Genomic DNA, 13,517 nt, shown 5'->3' with positions numbered 1-13,517 from the left:
AGTGGCCACTGCACTCCAGTTTGGGCAACAGAGTGAGACTCCAACTCAAAAAAAAAAGAAGAGAAAGGCCTTTTATTTGGCAGGAGAAACATTGGAGAAAGTAACTTTTTTACCATGGAAACAGACATTACTCCTACCTACCAATAAGACTTAGGTGAGTCCCCTGATCTTTCTCCAGGCTTTTAACTACTCTGATTAACCTGCCACTTCTTCCTTTTTCTGCAGTATGGGGTGGAATCTCAGTGTCTAGGGACTAGGCCACATGCCCTGGGCCTCCCTGGGCTCCTGCTAGCTGGAAAGCAAAACATACTCACCAGAAGTCTTCGGCAATAGCCGAACCTTCTGCTCCCATCTTCTCCAGTTAAGACAAACGAGAATGTTTCACTGCGGTTGAGAAAACAAAATGCATGACAAAGCAAAACAAAACAAGACCTCATTATTGATGCAGAGTCAGTTAGCATCCAGGGGATGTGCTGGAGGAAGCCATCCCAAAGGGTTGCTCCTTGTCCTGCTCGTCCGGCACCGTGCTGAGATGTTGGTCATCTACGGGTTTGGAGTAAATGTCAGGGAGATGGTGATCTAAAATGTCACTGTGTCCTGAGAGGAAATGAGGTACATTTTTTTCCACCGTAAGTTCTCACACAGTTCTATCACTTGAGCCATCCACTGTACAAAACACAACTGTCATTCGCTCTTGTGGCTGAAGACATGGAAGAAGCCTGGGATGCTGCCCTCAGTGAGCATAAGTGTGATGGTGAGATGGCATCGCTGACTCAGGGAGGGAGCAGTTCTGTGTGCCTCTCAGAGCTGCCCCTGTTGAGACTCTCTCAGGGCATTGTATGAACAGAGCAACCCTGAGGCAACCCTGTTTGAGAGATAAGCAGACTGTTCTTAAAGTCTACATATCTCTCAAACAGTTAGGATATGCAGCCTACTGAGTTTGGTCAAATGCTGAAAACATCTGATAGTAAAAACACTGGTATCTGGCAACATGGACTAAAGCAGAAATGCAAATGGACCCATCTGAGTGACCGCTAGGACTGAAGCCTACTGAAGGGCTGTTTCAGGAGCACTGGATGAGGACAATGATGGGCAATGTTTCCTTAACTTTACCTAAGAATGATTTTCTTACAAAACAGACACTTCCCCAGGCTGAGTGGGAGGCCTGGTAAATCTGCATGTTTAGCAAGGTGAGTCCCATCTTCAGGGAGCTTTTAAACTTCTAGGCCAGGGCCTACCAGGATTTCTTAACGGTGGGACTGACTCACAGGGTCTGCCCCCATGACCCATCTCCAAGTCTTGTCTCAGTCTTTGTGGGTGGAAAGGGGAGATGCCGGCTCATACCTGGTAAACTGCTGGACAGGAGTCCAATCCTTGGCATCTGGGAAACAGAACTGGGGGATGGCCTTCAGCTGGTCCTCAAACTCTCTCATGAATTTGAAAGACCTATCCAACTGCAGGAACAAATGTGAGAGAAGGTTTGAGAATAAAGCCCAGCAAGGGAGAGTGAGGTGCATGATGGCAAGGATGACAACTCCCACCTTCCTGTAATTGTGACTGCCACCCCACCTCTTCCTCTGGGTAGGGTGTGCAGCCAGGCGCAGTGGCTCATGCTGGTAACCCCAGGACTTTGGGAGGCAGAGGCAAGAGGCCAGCCTGGACAACATGGTGAAACCCTGTCTCTACAATAAACAAAAAAATTAACTGGGCATGCCTGTAGTCCCAGCTACTTGGAAGGGTGAGTTGGAAGGATCGCCTGAGCCTATGAGGCCGAGGTTGCAGTAGATGTGATTGTGCCACTGCATTCCAGCCTGGGTGACAGGGTGAGACTCTGACTCAAAAAAAAAAAAAATGTAACTATTTCAGTCAGTAAGGAAAAACTACTTTAGCCATTCCTTCCACACAGAAGGCCCATGAATTTGGAAGGCAAAGTCTCAAATCAGGTCTTCTACTCCCTGAGCCCAAGGGAGGCTGTCCCTTGTCAGTCCAGGCAAAGGCTGTAACACTCTTAGCGAAAACATGCCGTAAAATTATATTATACTCTGCAATTCAGCTAACGTTGTCAGAATGTTGTTGAGTGCTGGAGCTAGGAGGAAGCTAGACACCATCCAGCCTGGCATTCTCACTTCAAAGATAAGGAAACAAGCCCTGAGATGATAAATGATTTGTCCTAACACACAACTAGTATTAGAGCTAGGAAGAAAATGATCTTTTTTTTTTTTTTTTTTTGAGTTGGAGTCTCACTCTGTCACCCAGACTGGAGTGCAGTGGCCGCTCCCGGCCACCGCAGCCTCAACCTGCTGGGCTCTGGCGATCCTTCCGCCTTAGCCTTCCAAGTAGCCGGAATTACAGGCATGCGCTACCACGCCCGGCTGATTTTTTGATTTATTGTAGAGATGAGGTCTCGCTGCCCAGGCGGGTCTCAAACCCGCGGGCTCAGGCAATCCACTCACCTCAGCCTCCCAAAGGCGCGGGATTACAGGCTGAGCCACCGAGCCCGGCAGAAGAAAATAATCTTAACCAATCTCTCTCTCTCTCTGATAGCTCAGTACCCTGGACAGTATCTGACAACATCTGACACATCAAAGACTGAATGATTATTATTTTGTTAAAAACAGGATGAACTGGCCATTGTTTTGTTAAGCACTATCCAGGGTATATGTTCATTGAGCTATGGACACCATGTTTTCTTAAGCTTTGGTTGCCTCCCCCACCTTGGGGAGGTGAATCTACCCCGATCTCTCTCCAATTTACTTTTTAAATAAACGACTATATTTTCCAGGCTAAAATACAAAAACAAAAAAACTCAGGATGAATCATGATTTTAGAGATTACATTTAAAGTCATGAGTTTGCTTATTTTGTATATTAACAGAAATCTGTGCTTTTCACACACACACACACACACACACACAGGCACACACAGGCACATACACACATAAGATGTGTTCTTGCTGTGTTGCCCAGGCTGTACTCAGATTCCTGGGTTCAAGTGATCCTGATGCCTCAGCCTTCTAAATAGCTGAGATTGCAAGCATGTGCCACTACATCCATCCAGAAAGCTGGTCTTTTGTTATTCTATTATTATTATTATTATTATATTATAATTATAATAATAGATTATTATAATTATAAAATAAATTATAAACATAATATTATTATTTTTATTAATATTATAATTATTATCTATACCTTTAAAAAGTACTCCCAGTGGTGGGGTGATATAACAACACAAAGGGTACCTGGTCCTAAACCAGGGGAAGTGAGGACCAGTTGGAGATCCACCTGCACGTAGACGACTTATGTACCTAATCCTGACTTGTACCCCACATCTCTATAATAAAATAAAGTTATAAAAAAACCATATATATACAAACTTTTTAAAAAGCACTCCAGAAACAAGTCTGAGAAACAGAAAAGAATAACTTTAAGTTACTTACTGAATTATTTTCTGTTAGTTATCTAATTATTATTGATATTTGTTTATAAATTGGTCTCTTTTAAGTGTTGAGGAGAATTATAGGATTTTTTTGTTGTCAATAGGTTTATACTTGTTCAGTTTCCTTTATTTTATTTTTTTTTGAGTCAAGAGTCTCACTCTGTTGCCCAAGCTGAAGTGCAGTGGCACTCTCACGGCTATCACAGCCTCGACCTGCTGGGCTCAGGTGATCCTTCCACCTCAGCCTTCCAAGTGGCTGGAACTATAGGCACACGCTATCACACCTGGCTTCTTTTTTTTTTTTTTGGAGTTGGAGTCTCACTCTGTCGCCCAGGCTGGAGTACTGTGGCATGCTCATGGCCACTGCTGCCTTGGCCTGCTGGGCTCAAACGATCCTTCCACTTCAACTTTCCAAGTAGCTGGAACTACAGGTGCACGCTACCATGCCCGCCTAATTTTTTGACTTATTGTAGAGATGAGGTTTCACCAAATTGCCCAGGCTGGTCTTGAACCCCTAGGCTCAGGTAATCCTCTCGCCTCAGTCTCCCAAAGTGCTGGATTACAGGCTTGAGTCACTGTGCCTGGACTTAATTTTATTGTTTTATTTATTGTAGAGATGAGACCTCGCCTCTACAATAAATAAAAAATAACTAATAGAAAATAATAATTTAGTAAGTAACTTGAAGTTGGTCTCGAACCCCTGGGCTCAGGCAATTCTCTTACCTCTGCATCCCGAAGTGCTGGGACTACAGGCATGGCCCACTGTGTCTAGCTCAATTTTCATTATAAAAACTTAAAGAAGCCGGGATCGGTGGCTCAGCCTGTAATCCCATGCCTGGGAGGCTGAGGTGAGTGGATTGTCTGAACCCACGGGTTCGAGACCTGCCTGGGCAACTTGGTGAGACCTCATCTTTACAATAAATCAAAAATTAGCTGGGCGTGGTAGCGTGCGCCTATAGTTCCAGCTACTCAGAAGGCTGAGGCGGAAGGATCGCCGGAGCCCAGCAGGTCGAGGCTGTGGTGGCCGGGAGCGTGCCACTGCACTTCAGTCTGGGTGACAGAGTGAGACTCCAACTGAAAAAGAAAAAAAAAAAATCTTAAAAAAAAAAAAAAAAAAAAAAAAAAAAATTAAAGAAAAGTGCACTTTGCCAAATTTACCTTCAGTAATTTGAAATATCAGAATTTAGCAAGGTTCAGTGGCTCAGCCTGTAATCTTGTGCCTTTGGGAGGCTGAGGTGAGTGGATCGCCTGAGCCCGCGGGTTCGAGACCTGCCTGGGCAGCGAGACCTCATCTCTACAATAAATTAAAAAAATTAGCCGGGCATGGTAGCGTGCCCCTGTAATTCCGGCTACTTGGAAGGCTGAGGCGGAAGGATCGCCAGAGCCCAGCAGGTAGAGGCTACAGTGGCCGGGAGCGGCCACTGCACTCCAGTCTGGGCAACAGCGAGACTCCAACTCAAAACAATAAAAAAATTTTAAAAATTAAAAAAAATAAAAATTAAAAAATAAATTTTTTTCTGTAATAATTTCCATCAATTCATTTCCAATAGCTTGCCATTGACCTCCACTTTAGGACAGCCTTGCCAAATCAGCAGGCCGGCAGTATTGTTGACTGCCTCACTGAGGATCTACAAACCTTCCTAAGGTCACCAAGTGTTAGAGAGAGGAGGTCTCTGAAGAGAGTATCCAAAGATATAGAGTACCACACTGATTATTTCCAACTTTAAAAAACCACTTCTAGCCAGGCACGATGGCTCATGCCTGTAATCCTAGCACTTTGGGAGGCCAAGGTGAGAGGATTGCCTGAGCCCAGGGGTTCAAGACCAACTTAGTGATACCTCATCTCTACAATTAATACATAAAAATTAGCCAGGGGTGGTGGCACATGCCTATAGTCCCAGCTGTTTGGAAGGCTGAGGTGGAAGGATCACCTGAGTCCAGTAAGTTGAGGCTGCGGTGGCCGTGAGCATGTCACCGCACTCCAGCTTGGGCAACAGAGTGAGACTCAGACTCAAAAACAAAAACAAACAAAAAAGCCCCACCCACTTCTAGTATGAGTCTCCTTAAGCTAGATCAAATTTAATTGAAGCCATAGGATGCTACTAATACTAATGGTTGAGACAATAACCAATTGAGGAAACAATAACAGTTTACAGACTTAAAGCCTATCTTTTTTTTTTTTGAGTCAGAGTCTCACTCTGTCACCCAGGCTGGAGTGCAATGGCATGCTCATAGCCACTGCAACCTCGACCTGCTGGGCTCAGGTGATCCTTCCACCTCAGCCTTCCAATTAGCTGAAACTACAGGCATGCGCCACCAGCCCTACTAATTTTTTGATTTTTGTTGTAGAGACGAGGTCTCACCAAATTGCCCAGGCTGGTCTCGAACCCCTGGGCTCAGGTGATCCTCTTGCCTTTGCTTCCCAAAGTGCTGGGATTACAGGCATGAGCCACTGTGCCCAGCTAAGCCCATCCTTAATTGTCCTTTAGTTTTTCTTCTTCAGAAATAAAGTCTGTGATTCTTTTCTATAGAACAGGTCTCTCATCCATGACACAGAATATCCCAACTGGTCCAGCAACAGTCTTTGAGTCGCTAACTCAGATGGTTACTGTGATTAGAAGAGACTAGCAGGGTATAATTATAGGAGAGGGTTATTAATCACCAGAGTGAAGAACCCACATCATAAAGAACACCCAAGGAAGGAAGAACACCCAAGGAATTTCTCTACAGGGAAACAGTCTGCAGGACTGAAGGACAGACCTTTGGGGAAATAAGTTGCAGCCCCTTTCAATCCAGTGCAGTCACCACCTGCATGTACCCACTCCAGAATCACACATATGACACACACAAATACAGGCACACGGGTGCTTGCAAACACTGTAACCACTAGGTGAGTCATCAGTGGACATGCACACAGGCTCATATACACACAAGGGCACAGATACAGGAAGCTGTACAAAGAATTTTCCCATAGATACCACTCAGCACACATGACTGGAAAGCAGCCCAGTCTCCTTGAACTGTCAAAGAGATAAAAGTGTGACAGCAAGCTTTTTAACAAATATAGAATGCAGATGTGGACTATATACTTTGATAAAGTGATTGTACAGGAGTTTAACAATTTTTTAAATCGAAAGAGAGGTCTTTCTGACAGAGGTAGCAAATGAACAAAGGCAAAGAGATAAAAAATAGTCTGACATGCAAGAATGCATGTACAAGGATGAGCACTATCGTATTAAAGAGAAAATAGCCAGGCACAGTGGCTCATGCATGTAATCCCAGCACTTTGGAAGGTGGAGGCGAGAGGATTGCCTGAGCTCAGGGTTTTGAGACCAGACTGAGCAACACAGCAAGACCTTGTCTCTATAATAAGTCAAAAAATTAGCTGGGCATGGTGGTGCATGCCTGTGGTTCCGGCTACTTGGAATGCTGAGGGGGAGGGATCGCCTGAGCCAAGCAGGTCAAGGCTGCAGTAGCCATGAGCATACCACTGCAGTCTAAACCTGGGCAAGAGTGAGACTCCAACTCAAAAATAAATAAATAAATAACTAATACATATATATATATAAAGAAACACTGGGCTCCAGGCGTGGTGGCTCACGTCTGTAATCCCAACGACTCAGGAGGTTGAGGCAGATATCAGTTGAGGCCAGGAGTTTGAGATCAACCTGGTCAACATAGCAAGACCACAGCTCTACAAAAACAAAAACAATTAGCTGAGTGTGGTGGTGTGCACCTGTGATCTCAGCTACCCAGGAGACTGAGGCAGGAGGATCGCTTGAGCCCAGGAGTTGGAGGTTATAGGAAGCTATGGTCACACCACTGCACTCCAGCTTGGGTGACAAAGTAAGAACCTGTCTCTCAAAAACAAAAACAAAAAAGAACAAGACAAAAACACTGATGACAAGATACATCCCAAGAGAAGGGAATTGGCTAAACAGATGATGATGTACCCACATATCAGAGCATTATGTAACTTGAAAAATAATGTTTTAGAATTGTTATTAAATGCTTATAAATAATGACAGGTTTACAAAGCAGTACATGAAGCATGATACAAAAATTATGCTATGTATTATCCCAGTTTTGTAAGAAAATTATGCTATGAGAAAAGACTTCAAGAAAACAAAACAAGGTTACCAGTGATGGTCTCTTTGTAGTGGGATTACAGGTGGCTTTTGCCTTTATCCATTTCTGGATTAGTCCCCCTTTCAACAGTGACTACGCAATTATACTACAAGCAAGTTTTAATGTGGTTACTGGAATCTAGGAGTGGAAACTACAAGCATTCAATCATTATGGTGAGTCATTAATTAACTAACTCATGCGTTAATGCCCTCTTTATTCTTGGAACACTGATTAAGCAGTGCCATGTGAGCAGCATGGTGCTAGGGCCTAAGGCAGAGAACAGGGTAACAGGACTTTCCTTCACGCATTGGTGCTCTCTATGTGGTTTTTCTTGTGCTGTAAGTCAGCGTGAGCAGCATCAGTGGCCTCTCTTATCCATGGGCAGCACACCCCACAACTGGGCATTCCCATGGCAGTTTTCAGGGGACCATTTCTTAGAGGTGAGTGCCAATTTGGAGGGCTAGTGCCTATGGTTTACTTCCATCTACTTAATTGCTGCCCTAAACTCCAAAAATAGGACTTGATTGTTGTGCTGGACCACAGAGGGCAGGTTGGAAGGAAGGCTGATCTGGCAAAGAAGAGGGGCAGGGGGGCAACTGGGATCTGGGCCTTGGGAGATGCTGGGCTTATGCTTGGGTGGTGATGGCAACGAGAGGCCCTGAGTGGCCCGGGATGCAAGCTCCTCCCTTCTCCCCTCATGGGAGGCATTGGGTTTGTTCGGAGATCTTCCTTCTGAGTCTTTGCACACTTTTTTGGGGTATGCTTATCTTATGCCCTGCCATCAGATATTAAACTCCTTGAGGACAAGAAGCACATTTTGTTTATCTTTGCAATCCCGTGGGGCCAAGCAGAAAATAACTTGAATGTATTTTCTTAGTAAATTCCGGCTGAACTGAATTAGAAAATAGTGGAGTCTCTTCACTACTGATGTCAAAGTCCAAGAATGATTGATATATTATTGGCCATGTCGTTCAAGGCCTTATTAAGTGCCATTTTATTTTAGGCACCATGATTTAACAGTGGGTAAAGCCAAATGCACATAACCATGAGCCAGGACATGGTAGGCCTCTCCTGCACACTTACTGAGAGATGTATCATGCACAAGCATATGGTCAGTAGACACAGATATGATGCTACTTAGGGAGACTGTGTGGCTTGAGGGAAAAGAGGCTTCCAGGATAGTCGAAGAGATGTGGCTGGCTGGAAAAAGAGAGAGGAGGACAAAGAGGATGGGAAGGTCACCACAATGACCACAGGAAGTGAGAAAGCATTTTGCCCATACTCCCAAGTCCTTGAATCTCTCCTCCCTGAAGCCTCTCAAATTCTCCAGCAGCAGCAGTGTTTTCATTGGCTATACCCCAATTAGGACCCATTTTCTTGCCTGGCTAGTTTTTGTGTTTTATTGTAGAGACAAGGTCTTACCAAGTTGCCCAGGCTGGTCTGGAACCCCTGGGCTCAGGTAATCCTCTCACCTCGGCCTCCCAAAGTGATGGGATTACAGGCTGAGCCACCATGCCCGGCCCACTTTCAAGGTTCTGGACAAGAGGTGCTCCTTAGACTCCCATGCCTCCCTGAATCTGTGAGTTCCAACATGGTGATGGCTAGAATGAGGTAGTGCCCTCGCAGGGCCCAGGGGTCCCAGGGGCCTGGCTACCGTGTACCTTTAGAGGGAACTGCTGGGTGAGTTCTGGCACGTAGGCAGATCCGGCCTGCTTCTTGTGCAGAGACACGACTACAAAGTATTCGAAGAGCTGCCTCTCCTGGTACTCAATGAGCTCCCGGTCAAGGGACGGGTACCGAGGCGCCTGCTTCAGGCGGGACTTCACATTGACCAGGCGTTGGCTGTGAGCTAGAGGGAGGGGGAAAGAAAGAGCCTGGCATGACCCGTGGGCCAGTACAGAATGGCACAGAGCCATAACAGGTTATGTAATTCCCGCTCAAGGACTTTTTGCTAACTCCCCAAGTGTCTCTATATCTAACAAATTAGTAGGGCACTCTCTGTTTGGGATCCTTGCCAAAGTTCTGGGCAGAGCAACATCTGACAGGCTACCACACAGTCAGGCCAAGATTGCATGGGCTCTGCTCTTCCTCAGTTTTGCTGTCTGGACTCTGGGCAGAGGCTCAAGAAGTCCTCGCCTTCATCTGTCATGGGGGGCGGGGACACAAACTCCTCCTCTCACTCATTTCCTTCATCATTGTGTGATGTGACAGGATCCAGACCACAGAGCACTTGGAGCCAAGAGCTCTGTAAACATCCCGTGTGACTCAATTGGTCAAGACCTGACTGACTTGGGAACTCCCACCCACCTCCTCTGTGGCCCCAACTCTCTGATGGAACAAACTAGCTTCATTCTAGAGGTGGACAGGGAGCAGTCAGTGTGTTAAAGACCAATACAGCAGACCACTGAGCAGTCTGGTCCCTGTCACCTTGCTCAGCAACCCTGGATTTGCTTTCTTGGCTTTTCCCTGGGATTTGAGAAATTGTGGAAGACTCACTAAAGCCTAGACTTAAATCACCTAATTTTAGATCGTCAGGAGCCAATTATTCCAACAACTTCACCTGACAGATTGGGCACCAGCAGCCCTGGATATGAAGAGGTTTCCTCCTGATAACAGCAACTTGTGGATTGCCTGAGTCTGTGGGTTTGAGACCCGCCTGGGCAACTTGGAGAGACCTCATCTCTACAATAAATCAAAAAATCAGCCGGGCGTGGTAGCGCATGCCTGTAATTCCGGCTACTTGGAAGGCTGAGGCGGAAGGATCGCCAGAGCCCAGCAGGTCGAGGTTGCAGTGACCGGGAGCGGCCACTGCACTCCAGTCTGGGTGACGGAGTGAGACTCCAACTCAAAAAAAAAAAAGCAAAAAAACCCCACAGCAACTTGACAGAGGTGGGGCAAGAGCCCCGGTCTCTGAGCTCTGTGCCTGCAGCATCTCACCTCAGAGTGTGGGAAGCACTCAGGACGCAGAGCAGAGGCACAGGAACTGGGGCTGCCACAGTTATCGTGGCCACCCTGGCTCTGGAACTGAGTGGAAGGTGGTGACTGCACAGTCATTCTGGCCATGCTCATGACTGCCCGGCCTTGAGCGGCCTTTGGGCACCTCTGTCCTCTCAGACACCCATGCCTTGCCCAGCAAGCTCGGGCAGGACGCTTCTGTCCCTCACGCTAAGAAGCAGGGGTCATTTTTGCAGCTTCCAAGTCACCTGCTTGCACCCTGCACAGCAATGGCTCTCCTCACCTTTCAGCTTCTCTTCGGTGTCACTGTCAGACTCACTGTTCTCATCTGTCACTAGACAAAAAGAACAAAGAAAGTTGCAAATGTGAATTCTTCTAAGGCAGAAACCCTTCGTATGGGGTAGCACAAATCCAAAATTTCTAATTCAGAGGGAGCATTCTGTTGTCCCTTTCAATGCAATGGACAAACTGTCTTCGTCCAACTTAATGTACTTCCAAATTAATCTGGCTCTAGTTCAGATGGTGTCTACATCAAATAGTACAGCAAGAGATCTTGGCCTCATTACACATGCCAAGCGAAGAAGACTGTAACTAGTTGGGCCAGGGCCTGCGGTGCTTGGCTAACTTGGTGGCTGAAGCAAAGGGAGGCAGGGAACATGTAGCCCAGGTCGAGCTCCTGGCTTCGCCACCATCTGAAGACAAGAGGAATTCACAAAGCATCAACTTGTTCTCCTCCTCGGGAACCAACCAGAAACAGCAGGAAGCAGCTTCAGGGAAGGATGTCTTTTCAGATTCTGGGGAGGAGGGGTGGCGAGGACACTACCTTTTCCTGAGTTGCTCTCCGTTGACTGGGACAGCCTCTTCACCCGTTTCTTTCCTCTCCGAGCCTCATAAATGGCATTGATTCGCAACACCAGCTGCCAGACACCAGGAGAAGAACAGCCAGTGTTAGCAGCCTCCTCCCATGTGCAGCCCATTCTCCTAGGATGATGGCGGACTGGGGACAGGGGAACGGGGAGACACTTCCCACTGGCTCATAGACATTTCTCAACCATTCTTTTCTGCCACACAGGAATGTGACTGTCAGGAAAACTAAAGGAGTCTGCCAGCCTCACTGCCCTATGGCAGCTGTTACCTAAATGTGCTACTGTGTCTGCTGAGACCCACGGAGACAACCCCATTGGCTCATGGTGATGGCTGCTCTCCCTCTAATACTGCCATGTCACTGGGGCTTGGGAAGGATATTTTGCTCCCAAAACAAAACAAGGAAGAGACAGGAAAAAAAAGTTCCCAAGCAGGGCCCCTTTCGTGGGAACCATTCCAAAGAATGTTAGAGCAGCCCTGAGTGGGATGGGAACAGGGATTAGAGTGACTCCCGAGTCCTAGCTGGGGACTGCAGGGAATGGTGCCATGCACCCGGGTACGCGGTGCCATCTCCAGGCGTCATGGACGCTCTGTGTGTTCACAGAGCACATACATGTGGTATGCAAGTGCATGCAGACATCCTGGCATGTAACACACCCCAGGCCTCCAAGAAGGCCATGCGGCCCAGATGCCCCACCCCCGCTTACCACTGCCAGATGCCCCTGCTCCCAGTCCCTCTCCCACTAGCTGTCTGCTGCATGTGAGAGTAGATCTGCTTCAAAGGAAAATGGCATTTTTGCTTCAGACCAAAACAGTTTGGCGTTTCTTACGTGTTTGTTTTCCCTCTTCTCTCGTGAGAAGCTGGTGCATGTGGATTTATATATTTTGCTTTGCTGGGTCCCCCGAGGGCCTGCTGTCAAAGAGCACACATTCATGGCACATGTGAGTCAGAATCCCACATGTGGAGGGATGATAGCATTGATGGTTCTGGGTGGCTTACAACATTACTCTGATTACCTCCTACAAGAGAGCTTCATAGCTATAGGTGAAATACTGCACAATTTTTTAAATCTGAATGCATCAGTGAACAAAAGTACAGGATGGGAACCATTTCCCAAGTTCTATGAATATTTTCATTCTTATTTTCAATATATTTTTACTTTTTTGTTCCCTCCACCCCCAGCCCCCGCCTCTGGTTGGCTGGGTGTTTCTGAGTCATTTATTTGGCCTCTATGGGCCCAAATATCCTCATCTGAAACACGAAGGGTTGGAGTATCTCTTTTCTTTGCTTTTTTTTTTTTTTTTTTGAGTTGGAATCTCACTCTGTTGCCCAGGTTGGAGAGCAATGGCACCCTCACAGCCACCACATCCTTGATTTACTGGGGCTCAGGCGATCCTTCCGCCTCAGCCTTCCAAGTAGCTGGAGCTGTAGGTGGCACGTGCCACCGCGCCCAGCTAATTTTTTAATTTATTATAGAGATGGGGTCTCACCAAGTTCCCTAGGCCATCTCAAACCCTTGGACTCAGGCAACCCTCTCGCCTCAGCCTCCCAAAGTGCTGTGATTACAGGTGTGAGCCACTGTGCCCTGCCAGCCCTTCTCTTTTTTTTTTTTTTTTCTGAGTTGGAGTCTCACTCTGTCACCCAGACTGGAGTGCAGTGGCCGCTCCTGGCCACCGTAGCCTCGACCTGCTGGACTCCGGCAATCCTTCCGCCTCAGCCTTCCAAGTAGCTGGAACTACAGGTGCGCACTACCACACCCAGCTAATTTTTTGATTTATTATAGAGATGGGGTCTCACCACGTTGCCCAGGTGGGTCTCGAACCCACAGGCTCAGGCAATCCACTCACCTCAGCCTCCCAAAGGCGTGGGATTACAGGCTGAGCCACCGAGCCTGGCTCAGCCCTTCTCTTTAAATCACTTCTTAACACCGGTTCTGCCTAGAGAAATGGTGGTGGGAGGAGGGTCTCTGGTCTTGTGGTCTGTCCCACAAGCTGTGTTCTAAGACCCAGCCTGGACAGACCCATCTGTTTGAGAGTAGGAAGGGTGGCAGTTCCCACCGTGATATCGCGCCTGGCCTTAGAGTATTTCAACAGTCCGGGGCTGAAGTATTTCTTTTTTTTTTTTTTTTTTG

At 47.0% G+C, this 13,517-nt stretch overlaps 1 protein-coding gene across 1 annotated transcript in view; it reads right to left on the bottom strand.

Moving 5' to 3' along the window:
* Nucleotides 1-13,517, bottom strand: part of DENND2A (DENN domain containing 2A) — a 75,539-nt gene that overhangs the window by 10,604 nt on the left and 51,418 nt on the right. The window contains exons 6-10 of the mRNA XM_021717874.1: nucleotides 11,345-11,438; nucleotides 10,805-10,855; nucleotides 9,228-9,415; nucleotides 1,345-1,454; nucleotides 315-384 (exon numbers count right to left, since the gene is read on the bottom strand). Of these exons, the coding sequence (XP_021573549.1) occupies nucleotides 315-384; nucleotides 1,345-1,454; nucleotides 9,228-9,415; nucleotides 10,805-10,855; nucleotides 11,345-11,438 (513 nt within the window). The remainder of the gene's footprint in view (nucleotides 1-314; nucleotides 385-1,344; nucleotides 1,455-9,227; nucleotides 9,416-10,804; nucleotides 10,856-11,344; nucleotides 11,439-13,517) is intronic.

The sequence above is a fragment of the Carlito syrichta genome, unplaced genomic scaffold (assembly GCF_000164805.1).
Source record: "Carlito syrichta isolate Samal-C Ts95f unplaced genomic scaffold, Tarsius_syrichta-2.0.1 Scaffold311381, whole genome shotgun sequence".
Classification (NCBI taxonomy): domain Eukaryota; kingdom Metazoa; phylum Chordata; class Mammalia; order Primates; family Tarsiidae; genus Carlito; species Carlito syrichta.
The sequence above is the reverse complement of the archived record's forward strand: the minus strand, read 5'-3'. Positions and strand labels throughout refer to the sequence as shown.